Raw genomic sequence first — 20,915 nt, 5'->3', positions numbered from 1 at the left:
GTTTATTTTTATTTCTGTTTATTTTTGTTTTTGATTTCTGTTTATTTTGATTTCCGTTTATTTTGATTTCCGTTTATTTTGATTTTGATTTCCGTTTATTTTGATTTCCGTTTATTTTTATTTTTGATTTCTGTTTATTTTTATTTCTGTTTATTTTTGTTTTTGATTTCTGTTTATTTTTATTTCCGTTTTTGATTTCTGTTTATTTTGATTTCCGTTTATTTTTGTTTTTGATTTCCGTTTATTTTGATTTCCGTTTATTTTGATTTCCGTTTATTTTGATTTCCGTTTATTTTGATTTTGATTTCCGTTTATTTTGATTTTGATTTCCGTTTATTTTGATTTTGATTTCCGTTTATTTTGATTTCCGTTTATTTTGATTTCCGTTTATTTTGATTTCCGTTTATTTTTATTTTTGATTTCTGTTTATTTTTATTTCTGTTTATTTTTGTTTTTGATTTCTGTTTATTTTTATTTCTGTTTATTTTTGTTTTTGATTTCTGTTTATTTTTATTTCCGTTTATTTGTGTTTTTGATTTCTGTTTATTTTGATTTCCGTTTATTTTTGTTTTTGATTTCTGTTTATTTTGATTTCCGTTTATTTTGATTTCCGTTTATTTTGATTTCCGTTTATTTTGATTTCCGTTTATTTTGATTTCCGTTTATTTTGATTTTGATTTCCGTTTATTTTGATTTTGATTTCCGTTTATTTTGATTTCCGTTTATTTTTATTTTCGTTTATTTTTGTTTTTGATTTCTGTTTATTTTTTTATTTCCGTTTATTTTATGTTTATTTTTATTTCCGTTTTTGATTTCTGTTTTTATTTTGATTTATGTTTATTTTTATTTCCGTTTATTTGTATTTTTATTTCTGTTTATTTGTATTTTTATTTCTGTTTATTTTTGTTTTTGATTTCTGTTTATTTTTGTTTCTATTTTTGTTTTTGATTTCTGTTTTTATTTTTATTTCCGTTTATTTTTATTTTCGTTTTTGATTTCTGTTTATTTTTTTATTTTTATTTCCGTTTATTTTTATTTTTGATTTATGTTTATTTTGATTTCCGTTTTTATTTTGATTTCCGTTTATTTTGATTTCCGTTTATTTTGATTTCCGTTTATTTTTGATTTCCGTTTATTTTGATTTCTGTTTATTTTTGTTTTTGATTTCTGTTTTTATTTTGATTTCTGTTTATTTTTATTTTGATTTCAGTTTACTTTTGTTTTTTATTTCCGTTTATTTTTGTTTTGGATTTCTGTTTATTTTATTATTTTTTTTTTTTTCTTTCATCTCTTTTAGATTTACTCTTTCTATTTCCTATAAAAGTCAGAACCGTAACATTCAGGGCAGATATTTAATACAGTTCTGATGGGATTTTTTTATACACGGAAATGGAAAAGGATAAATCCTGAATGACATTCTACATTCTGAGCCCAATAAACCACCAGCGGGGGGCGCCGGTAAAATAGTGACGGTTGTAACAAAAATACCAGAGCAGCAGATAAACAATGAAGCACGACGCGGGTTCCAGGGGAACGAAACGCGTGTTAGAAATGGGAAATTCCAACTTACTACTTCCGTCTCATCGCAGGAATGCTGCACTTTGTGCGCCAAAAACGGAAAAGATTGGATTTATTTTATGTGCATAGAACAAACGCGCATTAGTAAGCCAAGCAGTGATTGGATCATTTCTAGTTAAACAAAAATTCTTCTATTGTGTATATATTCTTTAATGTACGTATCTATACTATCCTGTCCTATCATGTCCCTGTGTCCCGCGGTCTGTCTCTCTGTCCTATCATGTCCCGCAGTCTCTCTCTCTGTCCCATCATGTCCCGTGGTCTGTCTCTCTGTCCTATCATGTCCCGCGGTCTGTCTCTCTGTCCTATCATGTCCCGCCGTCTGTCTCTCTGTCCTATCATGTCCCCGTGGTCTGTCTCTCTGTCCTATCATGTCCCGCGGTCTGTCTCTCTGTCCTATCATGTCCCTGTGGTGTGTCTCTCTGTCCTATCATGTCCCTGTGGTGTGTCTCTCTGTCCTATCATGTCCCTGTGGTGTGTCTCTCTGTCCTATCATGTCCCTGTGTCCCGTGGTCTGTCTCTCAGTCCTATCATGTCCCTGTGTCCCGTGGTCTGTCTCTCAGTCCTATCATGTCCCCATGTCTTGCACTCTGCCTCCATCTCCTATCATGTTCCTGTGTCCCACGGTTTGTCTCTCTGTCCTATCATATCCCCGTGTCCCGTGGTCTGTCTCTCAGTCCTATCATGTCCCTGTGTCCCGTGGTCTGTCTCTCAGTCCTATCATGTCCCTGTGGTGTGTCTCTCTGTCCTATCATGTCCCTGTGGTGTGTCTCTCTGTCCTATCATGTCCCTGTGTCCCGTGGTCTGTCTCTCAGTCCTATCATGTCCCTGTGGTGTGTCTCTCTGTCCTATCATGTCCCTGTGGTGTGTCTCTCTGTCCTATCATGTCCCTGTGTCCCGTGGTCTGTCTCTCAGTCCTATCATGTCCCTGTGTCCCGTGGTCTGTCTCTCAGTCCTATCATGTCCCCATGTCTTGCACTCTGCCTCCATCTCCTATCATGTTCCCGTGTCCCGCAGTCTGTCTCTCTGTCCTATCATGTCCCCGTGTCCCGCAGTCTGTCTCTCTGTCCTATCATGTCCCCGTGTCCTGCAGTCTGTCTCTCTGTCCTATCATGTCCCCGTGTCCCGCAGTCTGTCTCTCTGTCCTATCATGTCCCCGTGTCCCGCGGTCTGTCTCTCTGTCCTATCATGTCCCCGTGTCCCGCAGTCTGTCTCTCTGTCCTATCATGTCCCCGTGTCCCGCGGTCTGTCTCTCTGTCCTATCATGTCCCCGTGTCCCGCGGTCTGTCTCTCTGTCCTATCATGTCCCCGTGTCCCGCGGTCTGTCTCTCTGTCTTATCATGTTCCCGTGTCCCGCGGTCTGTCTCTGTCCTATCATGTCCCTGTGTCCCGCAGTCTGTCTCTCTGTCCTATCATGTCCCTGTGTCCCGCAGTCTGTCTCTCTGCCCTATCATGTCCCCATGTCCTGCACTCTGCCTCCATCTCCTATCATGTCCCCGTGTCCCGCGGTCTGTCTCTCTGTCCTATCATGTCCCCGTGTCCCGCGGTCTGTCTCTCGGTCTTATCATGTTCCCGTGTCCCGCGGTCTGTCTCTGTCCTATCATGTCCCTGTGTCCCGCAGTCTGTCTCTCTGTCCTATCATGTCCCTGTGTCCCGCAGTCTGTCTCTCTGCCCTATCATGTCCCCATGTCCTGCACTCTGCCTCCATCTCCTATCATGTCTCCACATCCTGAGGTATATCTCTGTCCAGTTATGTCCTCATGTCCTGCTGTCTTGTCTCTCTGTCCCATCATGTCCCCACATCCTGCCTGTCTTATCCTTTGCCCACTTCTGATGTTCTTCTGTCCTGTCTCATGCCCGGGTCTGATAGTCGGTCTCACTGTCTTCTCACCCTGTAGCATCTCTCCCTCTGTACTTTCCCGTCACCCTGTCTTGTTGTCCCATCATGTCCTTACATCCGATGCGCTCTCTCTCGCTTTCCTTCTCTCTCTCCCCCCCTCTCTCTTTCTCTCTCTTGCGGAGTGACTACCTCTGAGGTGCACATCAGCAGTCTCGCACGTTGTTATGTTGCGAGGTCCGCGGTGTATAAAGTGCAGAGAATTTGTACAACTTTCTTACACATCATTTTCCTGTCGTAATTTCTCGCTCTGAACCAATCACTGGGCCCCTTTGTACGGCTTCCCTCCCCCCGTCTCCCAACAAACGCTTTGAATAAAGTTGCAAATCTGCAACATTTGGGTGTCATTTCTCCATTCCCTCCACAAGGACAGATCTTGGAGAACACCCAATCCAGAAGGAGGTGGGGGGGGGGGGAGGGGGGTCGTAAACTGCGCTGCTCCCTCCGCAGACCCGCGGTGCCAAATATCACAGCCGGACGTAATCCGTCCAACACGACTGCCAGTAGCTGTCTAACCCGTCACATCGGAGCTCCGCCCCCCGACACAAACACAGCGCAATATTTGTGAGGATCAAAGTCGTGTCCAACACACGGCACACCGACTAAGCGAAGAGAGCTGATTGGCTGCTGGGAACAACAACACTGCGCTTTCACTCGCTGGTTGGTATACGATTGGCCGGATCAAGGGTCTCCAAACTGCGGCCTGTGGACCTTTATCTGGCCCCTGGGGCACTTTTCTCCCACTGATACTAATGATGGGACACTATTCCTCCCACTGACACCAATGATGGGGCGCTATTCCTCCCACTGACACCAATGATGAGGCACTATTCCTCCCACTGACACCAATGATGGGGCACTATTCCTCCCACTGACACCAATGATGGGACACTATTCCTCCCACTGACACCAATGATGGGGACACTATTCCTCCCACTGACACCAATGATGGGGCACTATTCCTCCCCCTGACACCAATGATGGGACACTATTCCTCCCACTAACACCAATGATGGGTCACTATTCCTCCCCCTGACACCAATGATGAGGCACTATTCCTCCCACTGACACCAATAATGGGGCACTATTCCTCCCACTGACACCAATGATGGGACACTATTCCTCCCACTGGCACCAATGATGGGACACTATTCCTCCCACTGACACCAATGATGGGGACACTATTCCTCCCACTGACACCAATGATGGGACACTATTCCTCCCACTGACACCAATGATGGGACACTATTCCTCCCACTGACACCAATGATGGGACACTATTCCTCCCACTCATACCAATGATGGGGCGCTATTCCTCCCACTGACACCAATGATGGGACACTATTCCTCCCACTGACACCAATGATGGGACACTATTCCTCCCACTCATACCAATGATGGGACACTATTCCTCCCACTGACACCAATGGTGGGACACTATTCCTCCCACTGACACCAATAGTGTATGATCAGATGTCTGGCAGGAAAGTCATAGAGGGGGCACTTACTTTTGCACTGGGTTATGTTGGTGGATCCGTCAAAGTCTGTGCTGGTATTCCCCGGGCAGGAGATGCAGAAATTCTGACCAAACTCTGGCTGGTACATCCCCACGGGACACCGGAGGCATCTGTGCGTCGTGGTGTTGTAGGAGTGTCCGGGCGAGCACTGAACTGCGCATTCCGCAAGAAAACATCAGTTAGAGGCGGAGCAAGACGGAGGGAACGTGCAAATACCAAAAATTCTGCAGGATCTCCTCCCCCTGGACTGAATCGGCTTCCTCCGATTTCACTGCACACTGTGAGCTTCTCACCATGTGCACTAGAAGTTGCAGCAAGTCAGAGAGAGCCCCGCCCCCCTCATTTCTTGGCTGGAGGACGTCCTGCATGATCTAGCACTTACCTCCCCAGCCTGACTGTCCCTGGCCCCGCCCCTTTTATTCATTGGACTTCAGTTCTTTCAATCATGGAGGCTCAGCATGGGCGTTTCCTATGCAAATACAGCCTACCTAGAAACGCCCACTCCTCCAGACCGACACCCACCCATCAAGGCATTTTGATATTTGCATAACTCCTCCCAAGAGCCAGCCTTTTCCTTCCCAGCCTGATTGCCCCTGGCCCCGCCCCTTTCATTCATTGGATTTTAATTCTTTCAATCATGGAGGCTTCGCATCAAATGTGGGCGTTACCCTAGGGAGGTCTAAATGCAAATGCAGCCTACCTAGGAACGCCCACTCCTCCAGACTGACACCCACCCATCAAGACAGTTAATATTTGCATAACTCCTCCCAAGAGCCAACCCTTTCCTCCAGCCTGATTGTCCCCACCCCCTTTTAATCATTAAATTTCCATTCAGGCTCAGCATCACATATGGGAGTTACCTATGCAAATACAGCCTGACTAGGAACGCCCACTCCTCCAGACTGACACCCACCCAGCAAGACAGTTAATATTTGCATAACTCCTCCCAATAGCCAACCCTTTCCTCCCCAGCCTGATTGTCCCCGCCCCCTTTTAATCATTAAATTTCCGTTCAGGCTCAGCATCACATATGGGAGTTACCTATGCAAATACAGCCTGACTAGGAACGCCCATTCCTTCAGACCGACACCCACCCGTCAAGACAGTTAATATTTGCATAACTCCTCCCAAGAGCCAACCCTTTCCTCCCCAGCCTGATTGTCCCCACCCCCTTTTAATCATTAAATTTCTGTTCAGGCTCAGCATCACATATGGGAGTTACCTATGCAAATACAGCCTGACTAGGAACGCCCATTCCTTCAGACCGACACCCACCCAGCAAGACAGTTAATATTTGCATAACTCCTCCCAAGAGCCAGCCCTTTCCTCCCCATCCTGACTGTCTCTGGCCCCGCCCCTTTCATTCATTGAATTTTAGTTCTTTCAATCATGGGGGCGGCTCGGCATCATATGTGGGCGTTACCTAGGGAGGTGTAAATGCAAATGTATCCCACCTAGGAACGCCCCACTCCTCCAGACCGACGCCCGCTAATCAAAGCATTTAATATTTGCATAACTCCTCCCAAGAAGCAAGAAAGGCAAATTATAACCCAATGAAAAAAATGGCGTTTTGTCGCCAAGCGTCACCTTTAGTCTCGCAATCGTGGAAGGTTGAGGCTCCGCTGTGCCTGGTGGGCAGTCCCCCACCACAGGAAAGGCAAGACGTCCTCCCCGCTTCCGGCTGGAAGGTCCCCGGGGGGCACGGATCACACGGGCGAAACCCGTCCACCGAGAATTCACCGGGAGGACACAGACCTGAGGAAGACAAGAAGAGAACGCCGATCATTATCATACCTGCATTATTCTCTGCTGTGAGGGGGGAGTGGTCATCATCACTGCGGCCAATCACTGGTCGGCATGAACCAAAAAGGGGAGTCGTCCCCCCCCCCGATAATCGGAATCCGCGTCCCGTCACATCGTCCGCTATACACTGAAGAGTTATAAATTCCACTATAACCGCAATAAGTTCATGCAATTGTTCATACCGGCAGAGAGGCGGAGTCATTAGATGGTCAGCATTGTAGTCACCGGACCCCCCCCCCCCGGGATAAATTCCTATCAAAGACTCTCTGCTGGGAGTTTGGGCAAATACCCCCCCCTCCCCCCCCCCCCCCCCAGAATCTAAGAGGAAGAATATGTGGCTTCTGAGCAGAATGGCCAAGTGTGCATGTGACAGGAGGGGACATTAGAGTGTAAGCTCCTCTGTACAGAGACTGATGTGATGTGTGGGGGAGGGGACATTAGAGTGTAAGCTCCTCTGTACAGAGACTGATGTGATGTGTGGGGGAGGGGACATTAGAGTGTAAGCTCCTCTGTACAGAGACTGGTGTGATGTGGGGGGAGGGGGGGAGGGGACATTAGAGTGTAAGCTCCTCTGTACAGAGACTGATGTGACTGTGGGGGGAGGGGACATTAGAGTGTAAGCTCCTCTGTACAGAGACTGATGTGACTGTGGGGGAGGGGACATTAGAGTGTAAGCTCCTCTGTACAGAGACTGATGTGACTGTGGGGGGGGGGGGACATTAGAGTGTAAGCTCCTCTGTACAGAGACTGATGTGACTGTGGGGGGGGGGACATTAGAGTGTAAGCTCCTCTGTACAGAGACTGATGTGATGTGTGGGGGAGGGGACATTAGAGTGTAAGCTCCTCTGTACAGAGACTGATGTGACTGTGGGGGAGGGGACATTAGAGTGTAAGCTCCTCTGTACAGAGACTGATGTGATGTGGGGGGAGGGGACATTAGAGTGTAAGCTCCTCTGTACAGAGACTGATGTGACTATGGGGGGAGGGGGCATTAGAGTGTAAGCTCCTCTGTACAGAGGCTGATGTGACTGTGGGGGAGGGGACATTAGAGTGTAAGCTCCTCTGTACAGAGACTGATGTGACTGTGGGGGAGGGACATTAGAGTGTAAGCTCCTCTGTACAGAGACTGATGTGACTGTGGGGGGGAGGGGACATTAGAGTGTAAGCTCCTCTGTACAGAGACTGATGTGACTGTGGGGGGGGAGGGGACATTAGAGTGTAAGCTCCTCTGTACAGAGACTGATGTGATGTGGGGGAGGGGACATTAGAGTGTAAGCTCCTCTGTACAGAGACTGATGTGATGTGGGGGGGGGACATTAGAGTGTAAGCTCCTCTGTACAGAGACTGATGTGACTGTGGGGGGGAGGGGACATTAGAGTGTAAGCTCCTCTGTACAGAGACTGATGTGACTGTGGGGGGAGGGGACATTAGAGTGTAAGCTCCTCTGTACAGAGACTGATGTGATGTGGGGGGAGGGGACATTAGAGTGTAAGCTCCTCTGTACAGAGACTGATGTGATGTGGGGGGAGGGGACATTAGAGTGTAAGCTCCTCTGTACAGAGACTGATGTGACTGTGGGGGGGAGGGGACATTAGAGTGTAAGCTCCTCTGTACAGAGACTGATGTGACTGTGGGGGGGAGGGGACATTAGAGTGTAAGCTCCTCTGTACAGAGACTGATGTGACTGTGTGGGGGAGGGGACATTAGAGTGTAAGCTCCTCTGTACAGAGACTGATGTGACTGTGGGGGGAGGGGACATTTGAGTGTAAGCTCCTCTGTACAGAGACTGATGTGATGTGGGGGAGGGGACATTAGAGTGTAAGCTCCTCTGTACAGAGACTGATGTGACTGTGGGGGGGAGGGGACATTAGAGTGTAAGCTCCTTTGTACAGAGACTGATGTGCCTGTAGGGGGGAGGGGACATTAGAGTGTAAGCTCCTCTGTACAGAGACTGATGTGATGTGGGGGAGGGGACATTAGAGTGTAAGCTCCTCTGTACAGAGACTGATGTGATGTGGGGGGGAGGGGACATTAGAGTGTAAGCTCCTCTGTACAGAGACTGATGTGACTGTGGGGGGGGGGGACATTAGAGTGTAAGCTCCTCTGTACAGAGACTGATGTGACTGTGGGGGAGGGGACATTAGAGTGTAAGCTCTTCTGTACAGAGACTGATGTGATGTGGGGGGAGGGGACATTAGAGTGTAAGCTCCTCTGGTACAGAGACTGATGTGACTGTGGGGGGAGGGGACATTAGAGTGTAAGCTCCTCTGTACAGAGACTGATGTGATGTGGGGGGAGGGGACATTAGAGTGTAAGCTCCTCTGTACAGAGACTGATGTGATGTGGGGGGGGGGGGAGGGGACATTAGAGTGTAAGCTCCTCTGTACAGAGACTGATGTGATGTGGGGGGAGGGGACATTAGAGTGTAAGCTCCTCTGTACAGAGACTGATGTGACTGTGGGGGGGAGGGGACATTAGAGTGTAAGCTCCTCTGTACAGAGACTGATGTGACTGTGGGGGGAGGGGACATTAGAGTGTAAGCTCCTCTGTACAGAGACTGATGTGATGTGTGGGGGGAGGGGACATTAGAGTGTAAGCTCCTCTGTACAGAGACTGATGTGATGTGGGGGGAGGGGACATTAGAGTGTAAGCTCCTCTGTACAGAGACTGATGTGTGGGGGGGAGGGGACATTAGAGTGCAAGCTCCTCTGTACAGAGACTGATGTGATGTGGGGGGGGAGGGGACATTAGAGTGTAAGCTCCTCTGTACAGAGACTGATGTGATGTGGGGAGGAGGGGACATTAGAGTGTAAGCTCCTCTGTACAGAGACTGATGTGATGTGGGGGGGAGGGGACATTAGAGTGTAAGCTCCTCTGTACAGAGACTGATGTGCCTGTAGGGGGGAGGGGACATTAGAGTGTAAGCTCCTCTGTACAGAGACTGATGTGACTGTAGGGGGGAGGGGACATTAGAGTGTAAGCTCCTCTGTACAGAGACTGATGTGATGTGGGGGGGGGGACATTAGAGTGTAAGCTCCTCTGTACAGAGACTGATGTGACTGTAGGGGGGAGGGGACATTAGAGTGTAAGCTCCTCTGTACAGAGACTGATGTGATGTGGGGGGAGGGGACATTAGAGTGTAAGCTCCTCTGTACAGAGACTGATGTGCCTGTAGGGGGGAGGGGACATTAGAGTGTAAGCTCCTCTGTACAGAGACTGATGTGACTGTAGGGGGGAGGGGACATTAGAGTGTAAGCTCCTCTGTACAGAGACTGATGTGATGTGGGGGGGGGGACATTAGAGTGTAAGCTCCTCTGTACAGAGACTGATGTGACTGAAGGGGGGAGGGGACATTAGAGTGTAAGCTCCTCTGTACAGAGACTGATGTGACATTAGAGTGTAAGCTCCTCTGTACAGAGACTGATGTGATGTGGGGGGGGGGACATTAGAGTGTAAGCTCCTCTGTACAGAGACTGATGTGACTGTAGGGGGGAGGGGACATTAGAGTGTAAGCTCCTCTGTACAGAGACTGATGTGACTGTGGGGGGGGGGGGAGGGGACATTAGAGTGTAAGCTCCTCTGTACAGAGACTGATGTGACTGTAGGGGGGAGGGGACATTAGAGTGTAAGCTCCTCTGTACAGAGACTGATGTGATGTGGGGGGGGGGACATTAGAGTGTAAGCTCCTCTGTACAGAGACTGATGTGACTGTAGGGGGGAGGGGACATTAGAGTGTAAGCTCCTCTGTACAGAGACTGATGTGACTGGAGGGGGGAGGGGACATTAGAGTGTAAGCTCCTCTGTACAGAGACTGATGTGATGTGGGGGGGGGGACATTAGAGTGTAAGCTCCTCTGTACAGAGACTGATGTGACTGTAGGGGGGAGGGGACATTAGAGTGTAAGCTCCTCTGTACAGAGACTGATGTGACTGGCTCAGTAATCTTAGAGATATATAAATGTATAATAATAATAGTGTGTGACTGGGGTGATTAGAGTGTAAGCTCCTGTGGTGATGTTTACTTGCTCAGTGTTGTCTGAAGATGCTATAAATGTATTATTCTGCATTTGCTAAAGTGACCACAAGATGGCGATGCAGATTTATCAAACAAAGCGATTGGGAGGTTTGCACACATTCTATTTGTTTCAGATTTTTGTTCTACTTGGCCTTACATTTTCCAGCAATCGGAAGTGGTCAACCAATTAGATATCGTGGACTGCAACTGCAGACCCCCCCCCCCCCCCCCCCCCCCCCCCCCGTCACTAAAGGGGCATCACATAATATTCAGAATCCATAATGGTGCAGAAGACTGTCAGAGACCGCAGAAGACTGTCAGAGACTGCAGAAGACTGTCAGAGGCCGCAGAAGACTGTCAGAGACCGCAGAAGACTGTCAGAGACCGCAGAAGACTGTCAGAGACCGCAGAAGACTGTCAGAGACCGCAGAAGACTGTCAGAGACTGCAGAAGACTGTCAGAGACCGCAGAAGACTGTCAGAGACCGCAGAAGACTGTCAGAGACCGCAGAAGACTGTCAGAGACCGCAGAAGACTGTCAGAGGCCGCAGAAGACTGTCAGAGACCGCAGAAGACTGTCAGAGACCGCAGAAGACTGTCAGAGACCGCAGACTTTCTGCAGAAGATGATCGGCTTCATTAGAACTCCTCATTGCCTCTTCGGGAGACAGAGAATGAATAAAACATCCATGTAAAGTCCTCAGCAATGGTCACAAGATCTACATGCGTTTGTTAGGACATCGCATTACAAAACTATGGCCATTATTATGGAGCCCCCCCCCCTTTGTAGACGTAAAGGCCCAGATTCTCAAAGGGCTTACGACGGCGCAGCGCCATGTACGCCGTCGTAAGTCCTAATCTGGGCCGTCGTATCTATGCGACTGATTCTTAGAATCAGTTACGCATAGATATCCATTAGATCTGACAGGCGTAAGGCTCTTACAATTTCCCACCCCCCCCCCCCCCCCCGCCGCTAGGTGACGCTTCCGTCGATTTCCCCGTCGAGTATGCAAATTAGCTAAATACGCGAATTCCCGAACGTACGCGCGGTCGACGCAGTAGTTACGACGTTTACGTTAGGCTTTTCCCGGCGTAAAGTTGCCCCTGCTATATGAGGCGCAACCATTGTTAAGTATGGCCGTCGTTCCCGCGTTGAAAATTTATAAAATTACGTCGTTTGCGTAAGTCGTCTGTGAATGGTACTGGACGTAATTTACGTTCACGTCAAAACCAATGACGTCCTTGCGACGTCATTTAGAGCAATGCACGCCGGGAAATTTTAGAGACGGCGCATGCGCAGTTCGTTCGGCGCGGGGACACGCTTCATTTAAATGAAACACGCCCCCTACCCGCCGAATTTGAATTCCGCCGGGTGATTTACGTTACGCCGCCGCAACTTTACAGGCAAGTGCTTTGTGAATAAAGCACTTGCCTGAAAAACTTGCGGCGACGTAACGTAAATCAGATACGTTACGCCCGCCCAAAATTACGCCCATCTACGCGAATCTGCCCCAAAGCCTCCACTCTTCTGGGAAGGATTTGCACGAGATTTTGGAGGGTGTCTGTGGGAATTTGGGCCCGGTTGTGATGGGGGGTGATGGGGGGTCCTGAGGTTGGATAAGGCTCGGCTTGGCTTGACATCAGGATGTTCAAATCCCCCCCAAAGGTGTTCAGTAGGGATGAGGTCAGGGCTCTGTGCAGGACACGAGTTCCTCCGCACCAAGCTGGTCACGCCATGTCTTTATGGAGCTGGGGGGGGGGGACAGTCATGCAGGAGCCAGGACGGGCTCCATCCCCTGTCAGCAGTCTGGCAGCAGCCCCCCCCCCTACATACCTCCTCCCTCCCTATGGAGCCTGAGCGCCCCGCTGAGCCCCCCGTACACTTCTCTCAGGTCACATGCTGGAACAGAAAAGGGTCTTCACCAAAATGTCACCACAATTTTCTACAATGTCTTTGTATGGTGGAGTATTCCCAGGACTCTTCACTGGTGACACCTGAACAATATCACCTGGAGGGGGGGGGGGGGGGGTCATATAGTATATGCTTCTATACCTATGTAGCCCTCCCAGCAGGCCTGGATCTAGGGGGTGCTGGGGTGGTCTGTGCCAACCCCCCCCCCCCAGGTTTCTAAGAGAACATCCACTGATCCAGGAGGCACTCTGATGGGGGCAATGGATGTAAGAGGGTCTCTGATGGGGACAATTGATGTAAGGGGGGTTCTGATGGGGACAATGGATGCAAGGAGGAATTTGATGGGGACAATGGATGTAAGGGGGGTTCTGATGGGGGCAACTGATGTAATGAGCACTACACTCTCCGCAGTGGATGTAAGGGGCACTCTGATGGGGCAGTTGATGCAAGGGGGCACTCTGATGGGGCATTTGATGCAAGGGGGCACTCTGATGGGGCAGCTGATGTAAGGGGCACTCTGATGGGGCAGTTGATGTAAGGGGGCACTCTGATGGGGCAGTTGATGTAAGGGGGCAGTTGATGTAAGGGGGCACTCTGATGGGGCAGTTGATGTAAGGGGGCACTCTGATGGGGCAGTTGATGTAAGGGGGCACTCTGATGGGGCAGTTGATGTAAGGGGGCACTCTGATGGGGCAGTTGATGTAAGGGGGCACTCTGATGGGGCAGTTGATGTAAGGGGGCACTCTGATGGGGCAGTTGATGTAAGGGGGCACTCTTATGGGGCAGTTGATGTAAGGGGGCACTCTGATGGGGCAGTTGATGTAAGGGGGCACTCTGATGGGGCAGTTGATGTAAGGGGGCAGTTGATGTAAGGGGGCACTCTGATGGGGCAGTTGATGTAAGGGGGCACTCTGATGGGGCAGTTGATGTAAGGGGGCACTCTGATGGGGCAGTTGATGTAAGGGGGCACTCTGATGGGGTAGTTGATGTAAGGGGGCACTCTGATGGGGTAGTTGATGTAAGGGGGCACTCAGGGTACAGAAGTGAATGGGGAATACTGGTTCCCCACATCTCTGTCACACTGCTGACATTATGCCCCCTGATTTTTTCTTTTTACTGCCCCCCCCCCCCCAGATTAGATAGACTGGCCCCGCCTCCCAGTGACCCTCTGTTACCTCCGCACTCGGAGAGATCCCGGGCCCCCACGTGTTTCGGACTGTCTCTGTTCTCGGGAGCCGGGCAGATCTCACACACGATCTGCCCTTCTTCGGTCTGATAGGTTCCGTTGGGGCATAAAACGCATTGGTCCTTCTGTCCGTCATAGTAGGTGCCCGTGTGGCAGCTAACTGAGAGACAAGAGGAGAGAAAAGCACGCCAGTTAGTATGCAGAGGGTAAAGCGCAGGCGAGCCGTGCCAACCGCCAACATTGCGCAGCAGAGTCCAGAAATCTTCTTCATCAAACAGTACAAACTTTACAATGTTGCCATTTTGTTATTTGAGAAAGTCGTGTGTTGTATTAGTAATGTGAAGCTCGGCATTAGTGGCCCTTCGGGGCCCCAGCAAAGGGCCAGTATGTGGAAAATGGCCTCTCCGATCGATTCCAGGACTCATTACACAGATCATTCCTAAAGCTTCGTCAGGGACCCGCCCACAGCCTTCTGATTGGAGAATTAGTTTGCCAATGGTGTCGGCTCATGCTCTCTCCTCCTGTCTGCAATCTGCTAGTGTTAGACCGACAGCACTGAGCCCTGATTGGCTCCTATTTCTGGCTCCTCCTCTCCCACAAAACAGCTGTGATTTTTACCTTTTTGGTGATTATCTGCTTTGAAATTCATCATTAAAGTGGAAATTTTACTAGATTTACTAGTCTGCCTGATCACACAGTCCTGACTTATATAGGCTGAGATGAAGGCATCACTCTGCTGCAGGAAGGAAGAAGCATTGCCTCAGTCTCCCCTCCCCCAGCGCCTTTGCCTAAGCTGTGATGATGTCATCAGTCTGCCGATCAGTCCCCCAGTGCCTTTGCCTAGGCCGAGATGGTGTAATCAGTCTGCTGAAGGCAGGAGGAAACATTTTCTCAGTCTCCTCTCCCCAATTACGTTTCTAGACTGAGAAAATGGCTTTAGTCTGGTGCAGGCAGGAGGAAACATTTTCTCATTCTCCTCTACCCCCCCCCCCCCCCCCCAGTGACTTTGCCTAGGCTGTGATTATGTCATCAGTCTGCTGATCAGTCCCCCAGTGCCTTTGCCGAGATGGTGTAATCAGTCTGCTGCAGGCAGGAGGAAGCATTTCCTCAGTCTCCCCTCCCCCTCCCCTTCACAAAGCACTTGCCTGTAAAGTTGCGGCGGCGTATCGTAAATCCTCCGGCGCAAGCCCGCCTAATTCAAATGATCCAGGTAGGGGGCGTGGATCATTTAAATTAGGCGCGTTCCTGCGCTGATCGTACTGTGCATGCGCGGTCCCTAAAATTTCCCGACGTGTATTGCGCTAAATGACGTCGCAAGGACGTCATTGGTTTCGACGTGAACGTATATGGCGTCCAGCCCCATTCACGGACGACTTACGCAAACGACGTAACTTTTCAAATTTCGACGCGAGAACGACGGCCATACTTAACATTGGCTGCGCCTCATATAGCAGGGGCAACTTTACGCCGGGACAAGCCTAGCGTAAACGTCGTAACTTTACTGCGTCGGCCGCGAGTACGTTCGGGAATTTGCGTATCTAGCTAATTTGCATACTCGACGGGGAAAACGACACCTAGCGGGCAAAAAAAAAATTGCATTTAAGATCCGACGGCGTAAGAGCCTTACGCCTGTCGGATCTAATGGTTATCTATGCGTAACTGATTCTAAGAATCAGGCGCATAGATACGCCGGGCCAGATTAGGACATACGACGGCGTACATGGCGCTGCTCCGTCGTAAGCCCTTTGAGAATCTGGGCCTAAGTGTCATTTCTCCAGTGAGGGACACGGAGCGATACATTGTAGCTGGCGGAGCGTCTCTCTGTGCATTTCAGGTCCTCGGTACGGCTGCTGCTTATTGGCCGGATGGGTCTGACCGCTGGAGACCCCGGAGAACAAAGTCGTGCCATGCGGGGCTCCGGGATAATTGGGGTGTTACAGGCTGATAATCCCCTTTTATCTCCCCCCCCCCCCCCCAACAAAGGAAGCGATTGGCTTCAGCAGAGTTGGGCTTTCCCCGCCCGTCTCTTTGTCCGGCTCCAGTGACCAGGAAAAGGCGATTCTCGCAGCTGTTTTATAAGAAAAAACTCTGGAGCCTTTGTGATGCAGAGAGGGGCCCCGGCGGGGGGGCGGGGTGGGGGCCCCGGCGAGGGGGGGGGGGATTAATGCCGACAAAGACATTTAAAAGCACTTCACCTCTTTTCACAAGTCGTGTCCCCGGCCCAGCGAGACGCCGCCATGCCTTGCTGGGTGTGAACCCGGTGACCAGGTCAGCGCCGGCTCATTGGCCCCCGGAGACGGTCGGAAATAATAGATTCAAGCCGCGTCCGGGGGCCAAACTTACTTCTTTTATAAAGATCACGGGATTGAGACGGGAGATTCGTTCCGAGATTTACAGATTCATCTCCTTCTATAAAAACTTCCAGATACAGGAAGGAGAAACTTTATTATTCCTCAACAGATACAAAGTATCACCCGAGACAAAGGAACCCGCCCACTTTATCCAAACCTCCTATACCGACAATACAAGATATAATATACAGAGTGACATCACCGCCCTCCAGATATATTATACAGGAGTGACATCACCGCCCTCCAGATATATTATACAGGAGTGACATCACCGCCCTCCAGATATATTATACAGGAGTGACATCACCGCCCTCCAGATATATTATACAGGAGTGACATCACCGCCCTCCAGATATATTATACAGGAGTGACATCATCGCCCTCCAGATATATTATACAGGAGTGACATCACCGCCCTCCAGATATATTATACAGAGTGACATCACCGCCCTCCAGATATAAGATATATTATACAGGAGTGACATCACCGCTCTCCAGATATAAGATATATTATACAGAGTGACATCACCGCCCTCCAGATATAAGATATATTATACAGAGTGACATCACCGCCCTCCAGATATAAGATATATTATACAGGAGTGACATCACCGCTCTCCAGATATATTATACAGAGTGACATCACCAGAGTCCCTAGAGCTCCGCCTCCTTACATCGGGGTCCCCAGAGTCGCCCCGACTTTACACCAGGGTCCTTATATCAGGGTCCCCAGAGCTTCCCATCCTTACATCAAGGTCCGCAGAGTGAAACTGTACCGTAGTTTGGCGCTGTTCCATAAGCATTTTCATAGCAAATAATAAAGCGCGACATGTTGGGTATCTATTTACTCGGTATAACATCATCTTTCACATGATGCAAAAAACATTGGGCTGACTTTACTGTATTTTTATTTTTTTTTAAATACATGAAACTGTTTTTGTTCCAAAAACAAAAAGCGTTTGAAAAATTGCTGCGTAAATACCGTGCGAGATAAAAAAATTGCAACGACCCCCATTTTATTCCCTAGGGTCTCTGCTTAAAAAAAAAACATATATAGGCCCGGATTCACAAAGCACTCACGCCGACGTATCTCGAGATACGCCGCGTAAGTGTAACTATGCGCCGTCGTATCTGTGCGCCGTGCCTAAAAAACTAGATACGCCTGAAAATAGGCTTCATCCGACCGACGTATCGTGGGCGCATAAATAAGAGGGAGGAGATGATGGACAGCCGCACTCCAATAAAGTGTAAAAAATCGTATCATGGGCGCATATTTACGCTGGGCGCATTTGCCGCTCCCATAGATTTTCTATGCACATATGCAAATGAGGGAGATACGCCGATTCACAAACGTAGTTGCGCCCGGCGCATCATATACGCGGTTTGCGTAAGTCGTACGTCCGGCGTAAAGTTATTCCCCATCTAGGAGGCGCAACTCATGCTAAGGTATGGACCAGGGAACACAGCCGTCGTATTTTACGTCGTTTACGTTGTACGTGAATATGACTAGGCGTAGGTTACGTTCACGTCGTAGGCAGTGTTCAGGCGTATCTTAGGCAGTTGTTCCTACGTGATTCTGAGCATGCGCACTGGGATGCGGCTGCGGGACGGTGCATGCGCCGTTCGTTTTAAGTACTTGACTATGACGCTTGGCCCATCAGTTGCATGGGGTCACGCCTCATTAGCATTGCTCACGCCCACTTCCACCTACGCTGGCTTACGCCGAGGAAACCCAGCGTATCTTTAAGAGCGAGTGGGAGGGAGTGCTTTGTGAATCCAGTGCTTGCCTCTCTGCGCTGCCCTGGCGTAGCGTAAAAGAGATACGCTACGGCGCAATAAATATGCGCCGATGTCTGTAAATCCGGGCCATAGTGTTTGGGGGGTAATTTTCTAGCACAATAATGCTGATTTGTACATGTAGGAGAGAAGTGTCAGCATTGGGCTGGGTGGCGAGGGGTTAATGTATTTGTATTATGTGCGGGTTGAACATGAATCGTAAAATCTTCCGGTTGGCTTAACAAACTTTTCTCCCGTGTCCCGGCTGCCAGGACATGCTGAGACTTGTAGTTCCTCCAAAAAAAACACCCCCAGCTGGTGACCTGATTAATGACAACATTGAAGGCAGACCCCCCCCCCCCCCCGGCTACAGACGGCATTGAAGTCCCCCCATCAGATAGCGAGTCGTGTTTTGTCACGGTCTACAAGTCATCCAATAAACTGGAGGAATCAAAATAACTTCAAACGTAACTTTCCCAACCAGGAGCAAGACGACCGAATCCGAGCGCCGCAAGACGCCTCCGGATGTGTCTGCAGAAGATACGGCAAGAAAGACCCTTTTCTCCCCCAATGAGGAACCCGTAAAATATTTCCGATCTCCGGGAAAATCCACTAAAATGGTTTCACCTCCAATCCATAGTACAGGTGAGAGGAGAAGGACCTTCTAAGGCCACCTTAGGGACTTCAATACAAAAATACAGATAAGGCAGCGAAAACTGGAGTCACCCTGGTCAGTCAGCGGAGAAGTTACCCCCCCTTCCATTGGTCGTCACTAGAGAAGAGTCCCCTTATATTGGTGGTCACTATAAGAGTGACCCCTTACATTGGTGTCAGGGTGCAAGTGATCCCTTTTGTTGGTGGTCAGTGGAGTAGCGACTCCTTACATTGATGGTCAGTGTGGATCCTTTTTGTTCATGGTCAATGTTGAAATTTCCCCATACGTTGGTAGTCAGTGGAGAAGGGCCTCGTATGTTGGAGGTCAGTGGAGAAGGGCCTCGTATGTTGGAGGTCAGTGAAGAAGGGCCTCGTATGTTGGAGGTCAGTGGAGAAGGGCCTCGTATGTTGGAGGTCAGTGGAGAAGGGCCTCGTATGTTGGAGGTCAGTGGAGAAGGGCCTCGCATGTTGGAGGTCAGTGGAGAAGGGCTTCGTATGTTGGAGGTCAGTGGAGAAGGGCCTCGTATGTTGGAGGTCAGTGGAGAAGGGCCTCGTATGTTGGAGGTCAGTGGAGAAGGGCCTCGTATGTTGGAGGTCAGTGGAGAAGGGCCCCCATACATTGATCGGCAGTGGAGAAGGGCCTCGTATGTTGGAGGTCAGTGGAGAAGGGCCTCGTATGTTGGTGGTCAGTGGAGAAGGGCCTCGTATGTTGGAGGTCAGTGGAGAAGGGCCCCCATACATTCATGGGCAGTGGAGAAGGGCCTCGTATGTTGGTGGTCAGTGGGGAAGGGCCTCGTATGTTGGTGGTCAGTGGAGAAGGGCCTCGTATGTTGGTGGTCAGTGGAGAAGGGCCTCGTATGTTGGAGGTCAGTGGAGAAGGGCCCCCATACATTGATGGGCAGTGGAGAAGGGCCCCCATATGTTGGTGGTCAGTGGAGAAGGGCCTCGTATGTTGGCAGTCAGTGGAGAAGGGCCCCCATATGTTGGTGGTCAGTGGAGAAGGGCCTCGTATGTTGGCGGTCAGTGGAGAAGGGCCCTATATGTTGACGGTCAGTGGAGAAGGGCCTCGTATGTTGGCGGTCAGTGGAGAAAGGCCACCATATGTTGGTGATCAGTGGAGAAGGGCCCCCATATGTTGGTGGTCAGTGGAGAAGGGCCCCCATATGTTGGTGGTCAGTGGAGAAGGGCCCCCATATGTTGGTGGTCAGTGGAGAAGGGCCCCCATACGTTGGTGGTCAGTGGAGAAGGGCCCCCATACGTTGATGGTCAGTGGAGAAGGGCCCCCATATGTTGGTGGTCAGTGGAGAAGGGCCCCCATATGTTGGTGGTCAGTGGAGAAGGGCCCCCATATGTTGGTGGTCAGTGGAGATGGGCCCCCATATGTTGGTGGTCAGTGGAGAAGGGCCCCCATATGTTGGTGGTCAGTGGAGAAGGGCCCCCATATGTTGGTGGTCAGTGGAGAAAGCCCCCAATACGTTGGTGGTCAGTGGAGAAGGGCCTCGTATGTTGGTGGTCAGTGGAGAAAGGCCACCATATGTTGGTGATCAGTGGAGAAAGGCCCCCATACGTTGGTGGTCAGTGGAGAAAGGCTGCCATAATTTGATGGACACTGGAGAAGGGCCCCCTTACATTGATGGTCAGTGGAGAAGTGACACCCTTCATTGGTAGTCAGTCTAGACATGTCACCTTATATTGGTGGTCAGTGGAGAAGGGATCCCTTTTGTTGGTGGTCAGTGGTGCAGTGACTCCTTACATTCATGGTCATTGTGGATCCCTTTTGTTCATGTTCAATGTTAAAATTACCCCTTACATTGGTGGTCAGTGGAGAAGGGCCTCATGTTGGTGGTCAGTGAAGGGCCCCCATACGTTGGTGGTCAATAGAGAAGGGCCCCCATACGTTGGTGGTCAATGGAAAAGGGCCCCGCTTACATTATTGGTTAGTGGAGGAGTGCCCCCTTACATTGATGGTCAGTGGAGAAGAGACACCCTACATTTGCAGTCAGTCTAGACATGTCACCTTACATTAGTGGTCAGTGGAGAAGTGATCCCTTGTGTTGGTGGTCAGTGGTGTAGTGACTCCTTACATTCATGGTCATTGTGGATCCCTTTTGTTCATGGTCAATGTTGAAGTGACCCTTTACATGGTGGCCAATGGAGAAGGGTACCTCGCATTGGTGGTCAGTGGAGAAGGGCCCCCTTACGTTGGGTTGGTGGTCAGTGGAGAAGCCC

The 20,915-nt window shown here is 49.8% G+C and overlaps 1 protein-coding gene across 3 annotated transcripts in view; it reads right to left on the bottom strand.

Moving 5' to 3' along the window:
- Positions 1-4,983: 4,983 nt before the first annotated feature.
- SCUBE2 (signal peptide, CUB domain and EGF like domain containing 2) overlaps positions 4,984-20,915 on the bottom strand; it is a gene marked incomplete at its 3' end in the record, with an annotated part of 109,571 nt that continues 93,639 nt past the window's right edge. For 2 of the 3 annotated variants that reach the window (XM_040327883.1, XM_040327881.1), the window contains 3 exon segments: positions 4,984-5,145; positions 6,580-6,747; positions 13,895-14,065. In XM_040327883.1, the coding sequence (XP_040183817.1) occupies positions 4,984-5,145; positions 6,580-6,747; positions 13,895-14,065 (501 nt within the window). 3 annotated transcript variants of the gene reach the window in all.

Source organism: Rana temporaria, chromosome 11 (assembly GCF_905171775.1).
Source record: "Rana temporaria chromosome 11, aRanTem1.1, whole genome shotgun sequence".
In the NCBI taxonomy this organism is placed as follows: domain Eukaryota; kingdom Metazoa; phylum Chordata; class Amphibia; order Anura; family Ranidae; genus Rana; species Rana temporaria.
The sequence above is the reverse complement of the archived record's forward strand: the minus strand, read 5'-3'. Positions and strand labels throughout refer to the sequence as shown.